Genomic DNA, 16429 nt, shown 5'->3' on the forward strand with positions numbered 1-16429 from the left:
CCTCACGTCAGGAGAAGCGGGTGGACGACGAACCCCCCGCCGTACCACGACCACGACACCCCTGCATTTGTCGCTCCAAATTACGAGCACTGACCTTTACCGAGTCGAGGTGAGATGTTCTTCTGGGTTCCTCTGTGAGCTCTTGGACCCGTTGTCGTTCTCCTCGCGGCGTCGCTTTCGGAGGCCGGCCGCTCCTGGGCAGGTTCACCACCGTCCCGTGTTTCCTCCACTTGTGGATTATGGCTCTGACCGTGGTCCGCTGCAGTCCCAGACATTTAGAAATGACTTTGTAACCTTTCCCACGCTCAGACATGTCTATTACTTTCCTCCTTTTCTGCTCCTGGATTTCTTTGGATCGCGGCATGATGTCTCGAGCTCAGTGTGGCCGACTTCTTCACTTCTTCTCTTCACCTCGTCAGACGGGTTCTTCTCTCGATTTGAAAACTTTTTTGGCAGCATCGGCCCTGGGCGTGGCTCTCAAACTGAACTCAGCTTTCCACAATAATGTTACCTCATCATTTAACACGGGGGCAGTTACTTTTCACGCAGGATCATGCAGGTTTGGAGATTTGATGTTTACCTGGGTTGTCTTTGTGTAATATTTCAATTCCTTTGATGATGTGAAATGGTAAATTTTTATCAAGAAAGTAAGAAATCAGGAAGGGAGCGAATACTTTTTCAGAGCGCTGTGGCTCTATGGGCAGAACGTTCAGCAGTTACTACGGTGAAACATACTGCAGCGGCCCAGTGCGTCTCAGTTCAAGAAAATGGCTTTAAGAACAGAAACGATGAAAATGAACAAAAAAAGACACAAGTTTAAATGAGGTACAAACAAAGAGCGTGGGGTAAATGAAAAAAAAAAGTGCTGCAAGAAAAAGACAAATGTGTCATCATCAAACGCGCCGCAAACAGAGAAACGATGCAAAATACAAAGCGATGAAAACCAAGAAAACACATCCATCCATTTTCTTCCACTTCTCCGGGGTTGGGTCGCGGGGGCAGCAGTCTAAGCAGGGACTCCCAGACTTCCCTCACCCCAGACACTTCCTCCAGCTTCTCCGGGGGAACCCAAGGTGTTCCTAGGCCAGTCCAGAGACATAGTCCCTCCAGTGAGTCCTGGGTCTTCCCTGGGGCCTCCTCCCGGTGGGACATGCCCGGAACACCTCCCGAGGGAGACGCCCAAGAGACATCCGGAACAGATGCCCGAGCCTCAACTGCTCCTGTCGACGTGGAGGAGCAGTGGCTCTACTCCGAGCTCCTCCCGTGTGACTGAGCTCCTCACTCTATCTCTAAGGCTGCGTTCAGACTGCAGCCTGAAGTGACCCAAATCCGACTTTTTGGCTTCTATGTTCCTGTATCTGATCTTTTAATGTCAGTCTGAACCACACAGATCCGATTTTTTTCAAATGTGACCCAGGACACTTGGATATGTGCTCCTGAAACTGATACATATCTGATCTTTAACATGCGACTTCAGTGTGAACGGCCAAAGTGCATTCATCCACCTACACGTTATCAACAAGACACAAACGTCATTATTCTGCACTGAAGTAGGAGAAAATTGTTAATGAACTCTGTGTGACTGAAGTGAAGCACATCACCACTCACCACTCTTGGCTCCGTCTCCACATCCACACGTTCCTTTCAACAGACTGAACCACAAAAACACCACGACCAAAAACCTCGTCCTTCTCCTTCTCAATCTCCTCCTTAAAAAAATAAGTTGTTCATGTTCTGGCTCCGGTACAAGAGGAACTTTAAAATCTCCAGGTGCTCGATGCTGCGTCCATGTTTGGACAACTTCTGTAAACACAGAGACGCTCACTGCGGTTGACGTCGTCGTGTCTCCAGTGTCACATGTGGGACACTTTTGGGCCGTTTAATGTTCACACTGGAGACACATACAAGTCACATTTAACTGGAAATGTGAACAACCTCACAAAAACATCAGATTTCACCAAAAAAAATCTGAATTGAGCGTTAAGCCCTGCAGTCTGAACATAGCGTAAGGGAGCACCCAGACATCCTGCGGAGGAAACTCATTTCGATCGCTTGTATCCGTGATCTCATCCTTTTGGTCATTACCCAGAGCTCATGACCAGAGGTGAGGGGAGGAACAAAGACTGACCAGTAAATCTGGAGCTTTGCCTTTGGGCTCAGCTCCTCTTCACTGCAACAGTCCGATACAGTCCCCTCACTTGAGAACAAAACCCCGAGACACTTGAACTCCTCCACTTGAGGCAGGGACTCTCCACCCACCTGGAGATGACAAGATGCTTTTTTCTGGTCGAGAACCACGACCTCGGACTTGGAAGAGCTGATCTTCATCCCAGCCGCTTCACACTCTGGTCAAACCGTCCCAGAGCTGCAGGTCCTGGTTCGATGAAGCCAACAGAACAACATCTGTGAACAGCAGAGATGATCCTGTGGTCCCCAAACCGGAAAATTCTTGTTCTTAATTTTGGTTTACATAATTTCTGTGCCACTTCTGATTATAAACAGATGATAAACAGACGTCGATGAGCCTTGACTCTAATGTTCCCGCTGTAGTTTATTGTCAGTTGGCCGTTTTCTGTCTCTCTCATGGACAGAGCCTTTCTCTCTCTCTCTTCCTCCGGTGTGTCTCCACTGAGCTGTTACACTGAGAGCGCCCCCTGTAGGATGTGGTGACTCTTTATGCAGTGTTTTTTTGTTTTTCGGTGTTTTCTTGGTTTTCATCTTTTTGTGTTTTGTGTTGTTTCTCTTCATCGTTTTCTTCTTTTACTCAAGTTTTACGCAAGTTTTACGCAAATTTTACACAGATGGCCTTTCTAAAATATGAAATTAAAAACAATATACCTTTTTAATACCAAAAAACAGTTATCATAATACATTTTTAAAGACTATACTGTTTTACTCAAGGTTTATGCAAATGTTTTCATTGTTTTGTGTTTTGCGTCATTTCTCTGTTTGCTGATGACACATTTGTCTTTGTTTCTTGCAGCGTGTGTTTTGTTTTTTGTTTTGTTTTTTACACCACGTTCTTTGTTTGTTCTCGTTTAAACTTGTGTTTGAGTTTGTGAATTTGCGTCATTTCTGGAGTTGAAGTTGGTTTCCCGCAAACAGTGTCAAAAAAGGTTAAAGAAATGGATTTAAAAGTGCATTTTCAGGAGCCTGTGATCACTCCGAGCGCTCGTACTCGTGTTTAGGAGTTTGAGTTTTAAGCAGAAGGTGAGAGTGACTAAATCCGTCTTTCGTCGTTGTGTGTTTTGTGTGAGAGTTTTGTTTAAGCGCACAAATCCTGTCACCTGTTGTAGTTCCAGCTCAGTCTTACTAAGTCTTTCTGCTCAGATTGTGTTAAATTAAAGCTGATATTAAAGTCTTAAAGCTTCAGACAGGGCAGAGTCTACAGTTCACTTCACACCTCCTGAGAACCGTGATGACGTCAGCTGCAAGTTCAAGTCCTGCTGCCCGGCCCTGAGTCACACCAAAATCACACTCCACTTTATTTGTTTTAGGGCACTGAGGAAGAAAATCAGGCCTTCAGGAGGAGACTTTTTGTATTTTTTATTTATTTTTTTATTCATTTGAACTGTTTTAATGTTATTTTGTGTTTTACAATGAACTGATTCATGTTTAAATGACACCAAATAAACTGATTTAGGGTTAGGGGTAGGATAGGGATAATAAGAGGTAACAAGTTCTACACAAGTTTTACAGTGGTTGCCTTTCTAAAATATGAAATTATATAAAAAAATAAAATAAAATAAAATATGTACCCTTTTATACCAAAACCAGTTATCATAATACATTTTAAAGACTTTATAATTTTGCGCAAGTTTCAAACAGGCAGCCTTTCTAAAATATGACATATATATATATATATATATATATATATATATATATATAAAGAATATACCTTTTATACCAAAAAACAGTTATCATAATACATTTTTAAAGACTTTATTCAAGTTTTATTCAAGTTGTACACCAGTTTTACACAGGCAGCTTTTTTAAAATATGAAATTATATTAAAAATATATACCTTTATCCTGAAAGTTTGACTCAAGTTTTACCCAGGCGGCTTTTCCAAAATATTAAATTATATAGAAAAAAAACAATATACCTTTTATACCAAAAACCATCATTATCATAATACATGTTTAAAGACTTTATAGTTTACTCAAGTTTTACTGCTTACTTTCTAAAATATGAAATTATATATATAAGAATATACCTTTTATACCAAAAAAAACTGTTAGCATAATACATTTAAAAGACTTACTGTAAGATTATAACCAAGGAACATTTCCATGAAAACAAAGCCAAAATAGTCAGGAAACATGTTTTTTGTGTATATTTTGGCTAAAAAGTTACACACTGTGCCTTTAAATTGCTGATTCTTCATAACGCTGTAGGAAAACAGCGATGACTAAACCTCATTATGTTTTTATAGCTGCGCTCGGTTGAACTATAAAACCTTTTTTAACCAGACGGGGGCAGTATTTCAGCGCTAATGGTCTCCTCCTGACCTTTTTATTACCTCCTGTTCCCATTACGGTCTCGGAGGAAGACATTTAGAAGAACGGTATTTAACAAACACGGACAATCAAATAACCACTTCACTTTTTATCCACTGCTGCGCTCGTAAAGCAGCTCCCTATGACGACGGTTTCTCATCTGGAGTCGTGTTTAGTTTCATTCACACGTGTTTAACTCAAAAACTCTGCACATTTAGTAGAGCTGGGGATCATTAAGAAGTTGAAGATACGATAAATCCCTCGATATGTAGACCATAATACAATACATTTTTCAATACAGTGTACTTTCAAATCTTTTTGATACGGTTCAGTGAAAAACAAAGGCTGAATCATGTCTGTGATACTAAAAGTCTTAAGTCCACAATCTTGGAAAAGTCATAGAATTTTATTATCTTTTTCACACAATTCAAACATTTTGTTAAATTGTTATTTGGTTATTATGATTATTTTTGAACTTCTGCGTCTTTTGTTTAACCCTTTTACATCCCTAGGAACATTTTTATACATTACAATTTTTCTTTTTGTCATAACTTTGATGATATTGCACCAAATAGCACCAAAATTGGCCGGTTTGTGTATTTTCTGGTGTATTTTTAATTTCTGTGTTTTATTTTTTATTTCAAGATCACATTAATTGAACGGTCTATAATCAAAATACTTTTCATTTTTGTCCCATTGACTTCCGTTCAAAATGGCTTAGTTTACTGACATAACTTTGCCAGTTTATTTTTACTTTTTGATTTATTTTTCATTCTTTGGTGTTGAAAATCCTTAAGAATGTTTAGTTTTAGTGTCTTTTTGAATTTTGGTCTGGTTTAGTCCTGGTTTAGACCTAGTTTAGTCCTGGTTTAGACCTGATTCAGTCCTGATTCAGTCCTGGTTTAGTCCTGGTTTAGTCCCAGTTTAGACCTAGTTTAGTCCTGGTTTAGTCCTGGTTTAGACCTGGTTTAGTCCTGGTTTAGACCTGGTTTAGTCCTGGTTTAGTCCTAGTTTAGTCCTAGTTTAGTCCTGGTTTAGACCTGGTTTAGTCCTGGTTTAGACCTGGTTTAGTCCTGGTTTAGTCCTAATTTAGACCTGGTTTAGTCCTGGTTTAGACCTGGTTTGGCTTAGACCTGTTTCAGTCCTGGTTTAGTCCTAGTTTAGACCTGGTTTAGTCCTGGACCTGGACCTAAGCCTCTGACAGACATGTAGTTTTTAAAGTTAATGATTCAAGATATAAATATCTATATATATATATATATATATATATATATATATATATATATATATATATATATATATATAATGTATGTATTTATTTATATTTATTATTGATTATTCTTTATTATTATAACAGAACTTGACACTCGTTTGTTTACACTCGTTTGTTTACTCTCGTTATTTCTTTCGTTCTTTCTTTCTTCCTCGTGTCTTAGATGTGTGTCGAAGCGTCAGTGTTTTGCGCCCGCCGCCCTCTACTGTCCGTTTGGGGAACAGGCGGCCGGGGTTCGCTCCCTCACACAGTTCCAGGCTCTTCAGGACGGGGAGCAGGAGCTGAGCGCGCTGAGGGACCTGGGCCTCACGCACGACGAGATCCAACTGTGGAGGAGCAGAGACCACGAGACGGACAAGGTACAAGACTCCGCCCCCTCCAGCTTAGACCCAGACTTACACAAACTTTATTGATCCACAAAGGAGTAAAAAATATAAATAGTGATAATAAATTCTAAATAAGTTGCAAAAAGAGCAAGAGAGGGGAGTCAAATAAAACATAATTATATAAATGTAAATATACAAGTCAAAATAAAATAGAAAAATAAGTAATAAAATCTGGATTTATTAATTTACAACTAAATATTGTGCTTTTTCTGATCTGTAATATAATGTAGTTTCTAGAGATGTAACGATGTACAAGACTCACAAAACGATATCGTCATGTATGAACCTCACAATATTGTGATATCGTATCATCATCATCATCATCATCATCATCATCATCATCATCATCATCATCTTTATTCCGGACTCATGGTCCATTTAAAAAACAGACAAGGACAGTGACAACACAAAACAATAAACATTCATGTTTTTAAAAGACGACCACACCAGTGTCTCCACATGTTGGACTGATACCTTATTGCACTGAATCTCAAATTTGTGATTGACATTATTGTTTCAGTGTCTGATTTGTTGAGTCTGCAGATAAAACTGTACATTAAAGTTCTTAGTGCAGCTTGCAGAGTGTTCACTCAAGCAGAAACTAATATTTCAGTCGCACTCGTCCATCGTGGCTCCTCAAAAGCTCCGTAAAGCGTCACTGTAAACACCTGCAGTCTTTGCAAACTGGCTTTTTTATAATTAGTCCAGAGGTGAACTGTGTACAACGGTGAACAATATGATTTAAACAATAACAACTTTACATCATTTGTACAAGAACCAAACCTACACATAACAGTATTTGCCTGAGCAGAGAGCGTCCTCCACTGTCTGTACACATCATCATCATCTGTCATGTCCGCACTGATGATCTGCCCCAGATATTTAATTTTTATTGTAACAGACAACACAACATTTGACAGGCAAAAGTCAGGAAATCTCATGTGCTTATCGTCTTTGGTCCTACAGATCATGACCAGACTCTTCGGTGCATTATACTTTAGATCATGCTCCACACTATGAGCTGAACACATGTTGAGTAGCTGCTGGAGACCAGAGGTGCTCGGACTGAAAATAACCAAATCATCTGCATACATCGTCAAAGTTCTCTCACATTAATATCGTGGACCATCACAATATATCGAATCACAAGTCTCTTTTTTCCTTTTAATGAATACAAAAGTTGCAATTAAAACAAGAGTTTTTCAGTTACAAAATTCAAATTCCATGGCCTTATGACCATTGGAAAATAGTTCTAAACCCCTCTATCCCCCTCTCATTCAAAAGGGAAGTTTGCAAGGGGCTTGTCACTGAGCTGTGCTCTCAGGAGCTCCTTGAATTCGCCCATTGTTCCAGAGTGTGAAACACAGTCAGGAGGATTCAATACTGAGCCTAATATTGAGCCTCCTAGTGGCCAGAGTGAGACATGACCTCTGCATGATGACAGCGCAGGGCAGGGTCCCATCAGGAAACACTGAGGTGGCCCGCCGTACATCAGAAGGCAGAACTTTCTGTGTGGGCTGGTACCGTCCCAGAGCTGCTGGTGAAAGTCTGTGGTACAGTTTAAATGCAAAACATGCCAGTGCAAAATTGCGTCTGGTTTCCAGTGTGGTCAGTCCAAGTGCTGTATAGTGCTCTGGTGTTATATGGGCACAATACGGCAGATGGAGAATGAATGAAGAGTTACGGTGCAGCAACAGCTAAAAAAAACACAGAGGGAACTACATAGACCATGATCCTTTGCTCCATTTTAGTGCAGGCGACAAGAAGAAATAACAGTTCTAACACTTTTAACTCTTAGTTCTTTGGATTTCTTTAAAAGAGGAAAAATTGGCATATTCGCAGTTTTGTTTTTGCCTCCATAAAATATCTCAATAAATGTCGTACCGTGAGATGTACATCATGAAAATATGGTACTGTGAGTTTTAAGTATCTTTACTTTGCTTAATTCCTACTCAAGTAAAAGTAAAAGTAACCACCTAAAAATCTGCTTGAGTAAAGTAAAAAAAAATCTTTGTTTAAAATTTTATTTGAGTAAAATGACTTAGTTACTTTCAGTTATTTGATGTAAAAAAGTACAAAATCGAGCTTAAGTTGTTTGAATCGATTTTTAGGTAATACAGACAAACTTTGTACATTTTAAAGACAACTGAGTTCACGAACATTTACTGTTTTAACATTTGTATTATTATGTTATTCCTTATTTGTGTTTTGAACGTAAATATCTGTCCCAGGTTTGGCCAGTGGTTTCCTTCTCTTTTTTTCTCGAGAATTATTCAATGCACCTTCTTCTTGAATATCGACCATGACGACCTCGACCTGCGGCCAAGATAAACCGACGGTTCTGAACAGTGACTGTCAGGGATGTAACAATAACCGAAATATCGTGATGTCATATCGTCAAAGTTCTCACAATAACATCGTGGACCATCACAATATATCGATTTACAAGTCTCTTTTCTTAAATGAAGAGTTTTGGTGCAGCAATATCTAAAAAAAAAGACATAGAGAACTACATAGACCATGATCCTTTGCTCCATTTCAGTGCAGACGACAAGAAGAAATAACAGTTCTAACACTTTTAACTCTTAGTTCTTTGGATTTTTTTTAAAAAAAAAAGGAAAAAGTGGCATATTCGCGGTTCTGTTCGCCTCCACAAAATATTACAATAAATATCGTACCATCAGATGTATATCGTGAAAATATCGTATCGTGATATTTGGATATTGTTACATCACTAATCAACATATCTCCAACATATTCGTGAGCTTTCCCACAATATCGCAGTAAATATCGTACTGTGAGGTTCATACCATGATGATATCGTATCATGAGACTTGGATATCGTTACATCTCTGATATCGTCCCATTCCTTGTAAAAAAAAAAAATAACTGCTACTCACTAGTGTCCTGTGCATCTGTCCACAGGAGGAGCCCACTCTTTCTTGTGATGATGTTTACGGCAACATCAGCTCCCACTGTTTTGTAAAGTGGAAATAAGCACACTTGTTTCTTTTATTTAAGTTTAGATCAGGGGTGTCAAACATACGGCCCGGGGGCTGGATTCGACCCTCCAAGACCTTTAATCTGGCCCTCAGCTGATTTTCTACTAAAATATTTTAATGATATTTTCTATTAAAATCTTGTTAATTTTCTGTGGTGTTTATCACAGCAGCGTCTCCAGCGTCTCTGTACGTGGCCCCTCCCACCAGAGCAGCACAAATGAAGACTTGTCTCTTTCCAAACGCTCTTAAAGGACCAGTCTCAAATACAAAGTAGTTAAAAAACTGAGGCACTCAAAAAGCACAAAATAATTAAAAGTCTTTAATAGCACATGGCAGATAAAGTTAACATTTCGGCCCTTCGGCTTCATCAGGGCAACTCCAGATGGTTATCACAGTGCAAATTTAAAGTCATAGGTGAAGGTCACATGTTCACAGTGGGCTGGTCCACAGTCCCCTGGTGCATGATGGGACATGTAGGCTGAACAGATTTTAGTGACAAGCTATTTAAGTTCCAATATAATACAAGACATAAATAGTACAAATCCCAACAACCAATACATAGAAAAATACACAGTATAAAAACACATAGTATAAAAAGATACATAGTATAAGAATATATGTAGTGCAAAAATTCAAAAGTATTACAGATATAACTATAATTTGTATATATATACAATATATGTAATATATTAAAGGGTCAGAGATGTAAAACAGAAATTGATCACTCATTTAAAGCTTGTGGTTTTAAAGGAAGAGGGAGAAATGTAGCTCTCCATTAAATCCTGGAAACTGTGCAGCCTTGAGAGTGTAGATCCAGCAGGACTCTCTCTGTAATCATTTTTTCAGTCTCCTCCTCTTATTGTTACTTTAATATGTTCAATAGCACATAGATTTTCAGGCTTTTCCAGCTGCCATGGCTGACTTCTTTGTAATGCACGGCCATAGGATACAGGGGGTTACACGTCCTTACAGCCTGTTTGTGTTCAGTCTGGTTTTCAGTTTGCGTTTTGTTCGGCCTGTGTAAAAACGACCACATGGGCATTCAAGTCTGTACACTACATAAGTGGTGTTACAATTAATGAATGTCCTAATATCAAACGCTCTTAAAGGACGATCGTTTTGACTGTTGACCGTGACACCCTCATCAGAAAAATGTCCAACATGAGAAAAGTGGAGCCGAGTGCAGGATTTTACAACAAAAATGGACTTATTCCTGTTTGCAAACAAGTTCATGTTAAAACATTGTGTTGAAATTGTATTTTTTCTTAAAGTTTCAGGTTGTTCATAATATTATAATATTTTGTAAAAGAAAGAGTTCATCAATTAAAAAAGATTTCTGTTATAGATTTGTGTTTCTCTGCACAAATATTTGAACTTATTGATATTTTTGGGGGATACCGTATTTTCCGCACTATTAGGAGCTCTGGATTATAAGGTGCATTGTCATTAAATGGTCTATTTTTGAACTTTTTTCATAAATAAACTGCGTGGGACTTTAAATGAAACCCAACAGTGTGATGGGTGAGTGGTTTTGTTTGTTTGTGGTGTTCACGGTGACTCTGGGCTTTGTTCAGTTGTGGCGTGTAGGGAGGGTGTGTCTGGGACCAACGGATTGTCGGCGTGTTCACAGTGACTCAGTTGTTCAGTTGTGTCTAGAAGTGGCACATTGCACTCGCTTTTTCGGTTCGTTCCTCTGTTCCGTTCCTCGTCGGCGTGGAGTGATGAGTGTGTCTGTGGGTGTGTTTCGCTGTGTGGTCGCTGTCTGCTCCGTGTGTGTTTGTGTGTTCTGTGGGTGGTGTGTTTGTAGTTTACTGAAGTCGTGCTGGGACACCTGAGTGGATTCGTGTATGGGGCGCTCTGGATTGTGTGGCGCACAGTCATTTTTTGATGAGGTTAGAGGCTTAAGAACGCGTCTAATAGCCCGGAAAATACGGTATATGCCATGAGTTTTTTTGATCTGGACCATTTGGGATCAAAGTCGGTTGGATACAGCCACCGGACCAAAATGAGTCTGACACCCCTGGTTTAGATCAATATTGTGATTTAAAAATGTGAAAATGATAACAATGATTGTCAAACATTGCAGATTATAACTGTAAAACAGACACAAGCACAAGGTTTAGTCTATTTATTTAATTATCTTGGGAGGGAACTTCTTGGTGAGAAACTTTTGAGAATAACTGTCTACTGCTCTATTTAACTCTCTGAACCTTCCTCCTCCTCTTCCTCCTCCTCTTCCTCTTCGTCCTCGGTCAGTCCCGCGGCGGCGTGCTCGTGGACCCCGGCGCCCGACAGCAGCGTCTGGAGCAGATCCGGGAGAAGATGGCGGCGCGTTCGGAGCTCCTGTCCCGCCCCCAGCGCTTCAACAGCAGCCGAGCCCTGACGCGCAGAGAGATGGAGATCGAGCGGGCGCTGTACCAGGGCAACGAGCGCCAGGGCTTCCTCTCTGCCCTCTACCACAGGGGTAACAGGAGGGGGGGACGGGGGGACGCTGCATGTATGTCTACGGGAGAATGTTCAGGGGTAACGCTGTAAAATACTCACGAGGTGCACGGTGTAACTTTTTTTCCGCTGGCGGGTTCGTCAAACACTTTCCTCCGTTGAGATGTTAGTGCTTTATCTGGAATGTTCCACAGTGTGACATTAAACCGTTCTGTTTCCGCGGAGACCAAACCAGACCAAGTTACAGGTCAGATCTGTGGAGAGGCGACCCCACTCACAGTCAGAATGTCTGTTTTGTCTAAGTATTTTTGAGCTGTAAATCCTGTTTGTAAGTCCTGGTTCAGTCCTGGTTCAGTCCTGGTTCAGTCCCGGTTCAGTCCCGGTTCAGTCTCGGTTTAGTCTTGGTTCAGTCCCAGTTTAGTCCTGGTTCAGTCCTGGTTTAGACCTGGTTTAGTCCTGGTTTAGTCCTGGTTTAGTCCTGGTTTAGTCCTGGTTCAGTCCTGGTTTAGTCCTGGTTCAGTCCTGGTTCAGTCCTGGTTTCGTGCTGATTTAGTTTTGGTGTAATCTTGGTTTAATTCTGGTCTAGTCCTGATTCTGGTCTCTGGGTCTTGGTCTGGTCTTGGTCTTGTCCTGTTTCAGTCCTGGTTTAGTCCTGATTCAGTTCTGACCAAACCAGACGAAGTTAATTCAAGTCAGATCTGTGAAGAGGCGACCCCGCTCACAGTCAGAACCAGGACTAAACCAGGACTAAACCAGGTCTAAACCAGGTCTAAACCAGGTCTAAACCAGGACTAAACCAGGACTAAACCAGGACTAAACCAGGTCTAAACCAGGTCTAAACCAGGTCTAAACCAGGTCTAAACCAGGACTGAACCAGGACTAAACCAGGTCTAAACCAGGTCTAATCTCCAGAAAAGCTGAAATGATCCAGATGATTCTAGTGAAGGTGTGTGGAGTTTAAAACATATTAAAACATAAATCAGAAAATAGCGTAATATCAATCCTTTTAATATATTTTTGAAAGTGTACAGACATCTCAAATGAATAAACTTTTACTTTAATTAACTTTTTTTTTTTTTCTATTTCAGATGTTACAGATCCTGACCAGCAGGTGTCGACATCGAGCCGCTCCATCGACTCCGTTTACAGGGAGGTTCTGGAAGAAGATCGATTATCAACTTTGAAACGAAACAAAAACGAAGAAAAACTGAAGGAACAAACTGAAACAGAAACCGACCAATCACGAACTCCGGAGCAATCACAAACCGAGCGAATCGACCAATCAGAGGAGCCCGAGCCCAGAGATGGCCAATCAGAAGAGTCCAGACGAGAAGAACCGCTCCAGTCGGCTCCGGTGACGTCGATCGATCTGAAACAGCCCATCAGCAGCCTCCGAGCGGCGTCGCACGTCCCCGTCACGGTCAGAGGCGACGTGGAGGTGATTTCAGAAGAAGATATTTTATCGACCAGAGATTCAGACGAAACGATACGGAACATTCCAAGATTTAAGAATTACCAACCGGGAAAACCGTCCAAGGTAAAACACAAGAGTGGAAATGTTTATTAACCAGGACTAAACCAGGAATAAACCAGGTCTAAACCAGGTCTAAACCAGGTCTAAACCAGGTCTAAACCAGGACTAAACCAGGACTGAACCAGGTCTGAACCAGGACTGAAACTAAACCAGGTCTAAACCAAGACTGAACCAGGACTGAACCAGGACTGAACCAGGTCTAAACCAGGACTAAAATTCACTCTCTATAAATGGGCTTTTATTATTTTTACACACAGATATTGACATAAAAGAATTTATTTGTCCAAACTGCCCATTTTTGAGATTTCGTGTGATTCAAGTTAAAAAGTGAAAAAATGCATAGCACACTCAAATGTCCAAAAGCTTTTTTTTTTTTTTTTTTCTCTCTTTTTACTTTATTGATCCATAAGGGAAATGCTTTGGACATGGGAGTTCACACATCACAATATAATAAAACAAAAGAACAAAACAGAACAAAGAGGAAAAAAAATTAAACAAAAAAATAATTCTAAATGAGTAGCAAAAAAAGAGCAAGAGACACACAACAAATAAGGCATACTTATATAAAGTATGTAATGTACAAGTCAAAATAAAATTATATTAGTCTGTCTACAAATCCAAAGCTCAAAACGCTCTGCTCCACCTTGTGATGTCATGAAGTGGTAGTTTTCAAGTTGAACAGCTCCTTTTATGCTTTAGTTCAGTAGAGATCGGTGATTCCAGAAGTGCTGAAATGATCCAAATGATTCTAGTGAAGGTGTGTGACGTTTAAAAACGCAGTGGAGCACTTTCTGTATTACTGCATGACATCACAAGGTGGAACAGAGTGTTTTTTTCTGTTTGAGAGAAAAGCTCAGCCTAAACATGCAGGTTTGTGTGTTAAACATGTGTGAATGAAAGAAAAGAAACACAACTCCAGGTGTGTTTGTGACGAGGAAACGACATTAGAACACATCAGAAAAGAATGTCATTTAAAAAAAAACACAGTGCAGTTGTAAATATTTCTTGTATTTTTTTGTATCTTTCATGTTTCTTGAAGGTGCTGTGTGTGAAGAACTTGTCTGCACAGGCGACCGTGGCCCAGCTGGTGGCGCTGTTCTCCAGGTTTGAGCAGAGCGGAGGAGGAGGAGGCGTCGTTTACAAACTGCTCACGGGACGATTAAAGGGACAGGCCTTCATCACTCTGCCCGGTCAGTGAGCAACGCACTTTAAAACCACACAAATCACACAAAATCTGCTTTTATTTTGATTTGATTTTACTGTATGTGTGAGTTTTTCACTACCTCCTGTCTCCGCCCACGTGTTGTTATGAAAATGTTAACTCCAGGACATTTATGTAGGGTCCAGAAAAGCATTATTTTTTTATCTATATTGCAGTTTTACACACTTGAAACTAAATTATTGATTGATTCATTCATTCATTTTTACTTTGAGTTTGTGCCAAGAGAGAAACAATAATCATAAACAACTACACACACTCATTATAAACAACAGAAAAACACACTCAGCAAATAAATCACATACTATGCATACTTAATCAATTTAGACCAACTTTATTGATCCATGAGGGAAATTATTTGGACAAAAGAGCTCACAAATCACAATATAATATAATATAATAACAAAGAGTAAAAATATAAATGGTAATAATAAATTCTAAATAAGTAATAAAAAAGAGCAAGAGATTAAGTGTCAAATAAAACATAATTATATAAATACAAATGTACTAGTAAAAATAAAGTAGAAATTTAAGTAATAAATATAAAAATCGAAATATAAGTAATAAAAATAAATTATAAAAATCTAAAATAAAATATAAAGATAAGTAATTAAAAATATAAAGCTAAGTAATAATAATAAATTATAAAAATCAAAAATTAAATGTAAATATAAGTAATAAATATAAAAATTTAAAGATAAGTAATAAAATAAATATATAAAAATCCAAAATAAAAGATAAAAATAAGTAATAAAATATTAAAACTGAAAGATAAGTAATAAAATAAATTATAAAAATCTAAAATTAAATATACAGATAAGTAATAAAATATAAAAAATTTAAAGATAATTAATAAAATAAATTATAAAAAATCTAAAATAAAATATAAAGATAAGTAATAAAATAAAAAGAAAACCGTTGCAGTTTAAAAATAATTATGTATATAAGACAAAAAACTTAGAAAAAAAATAAAAAATTGTAACTGATTGTAAACTCTAGTCTCTTATATTACACAAAACAGACTCTTGTGATGCTTTAAGTCAAGTTATAATGTTGTTACCTCGTCAAAAACAAACCTCACACATGTTTGAGTTACTCTTTAAAGCTCAAAATGCTCTGTTCCACCTTGTGATGTCATGAAGCGATAGTTTCAAGTGAACAGCTCCTTTAACCTTTTAGTTCAGTAAAGATTGACAATTTCTGGTCTGAAATGATCCAGATGATTCGAGTGAAGGTGTGTTGAAGTTGTGTGTGAAGTTTAAAAACACAGTGGAGCACTTCCTGTATCACCGCATGACATCACGAGGTGGTTTGAGAGAAGAACTGAACCTAAATCTGCAGGATTTGTGTTTTAAACATGTGTGAACGAACCAAAACACAACTCCAGCTCAGTTTGTGACGAGGAAACGACATTAGAAGGCAGAAAACAGAAAAGAGCCTCATATTGGTCCTTTTAAAAACACTCGTGATGCTTTTCGTTTTGTTGTTTCGCAGACGTTGAAGCGGCACAAAAAGCCCTCGAGTTGATCCACGGATACCGGTTGCTGGGGAAACCGCTGGTCGTGGAGTTTGGGCGAGAGAAACACGACTCGACTCAACTGCAGAATCACGAAAGAGACTGAAAATATCAACACAAACGGACTTTTTATTAAACTGTAAATGTGGAAAACACTTTTTATTTAACAGCTTTTATATTTATATTGATTTAAGTTGTTTTGACTTGGCTTATATTACGCAGAAATGACTCTTTTGAGCTTTAAAGGTGCACTATGTAACTTTTCACCTTCTCTGTTCTATGTTTATATCATTGCTCTGCCCGGAATGTTCCACAGTGTGACATTAAACAGCTCTACTTTACATTTATTCAATTACAGGTCATTTTTGAGCTTAAAAATACCTCGAAAAACAACATTGTGACTGTGAGCGGGGTCGCCTCTCCACAGATCTGACCTGTAACTTGGTCCGGTTTGGTCTCCGTGAAGATAAGTTTGAATGTTGTTACTGCCTCAAAATAAAATACAGTAACAGTTTCTATTTTAAAGCACTGAAAGTTCTGTTCTCCTTCAGGATTTAC

The 16429-nt window shown here is 39.0% G+C and overlaps 1 protein-coding gene across 1 annotated transcript; it reads left to right on the forward strand.

Moving 5' to 3' along the window:
* Positions 1-362: 362 nt before the first annotated feature.
* Positions 363-16212, forward strand: LOC129407197 (RNA-binding protein 41-like). Its single transcript, XM_055148675.1, has 6 exons — positions 363-559; positions 5936-6131; positions 11417-11624; positions 12691-13139; positions 14176-14326; positions 15850-16212. Exons 1-6 carry the CDS (start codon positions 363-365, stop codon positions 15975-15977), a joined length of 1329 nt encoding a protein of 442 aa, XP_055004650.1. The 3' UTR covers positions 15978-16212.
* Positions 16213-16429: the final 217 nt, after the last annotated feature.

This window comes from Boleophthalmus pectinirostris, unplaced genomic scaffold (assembly GCF_026225935.1).
Source record: "Boleophthalmus pectinirostris isolate CB_2022bp ecotype Guang Dong unplaced genomic scaffold, ASM2622593v1 HiC_scaffold_12, whole genome shotgun sequence".
Classification (NCBI taxonomy): Eukaryota; Metazoa; Chordata; class Actinopteri; order Gobiiformes; family Gobiidae; genus Boleophthalmus; species Boleophthalmus pectinirostris.

What these genes read in the sequence shown, in the direction of transcription:
- LOC129407197 (XM_055148675.1), top strand. Translation starts at nt 363, where the DNA reads ATGATGTCTCGAGCTCAGTGTGGCCGACTTCTTCACTTCTTCTCTTCA. An exon ending in TTTCACGCAGGATCATGCAG is followed by an intron (nt 560 to 5,935) that starts GTTTGGAGATTT and finishes CTCGTGTCTTAG; the next exon opens with ATGTGTGTCGAAGCGTCAGT. An exon ending in GGCCTTCATCACTCTGCCCG is followed by an intron (nt 14,327 to 15,849) that starts GTCAGTGAGCAA and finishes GTTGTTTCGCAG; the next exon opens with ACGTTGAAGCGGCACAAAAA.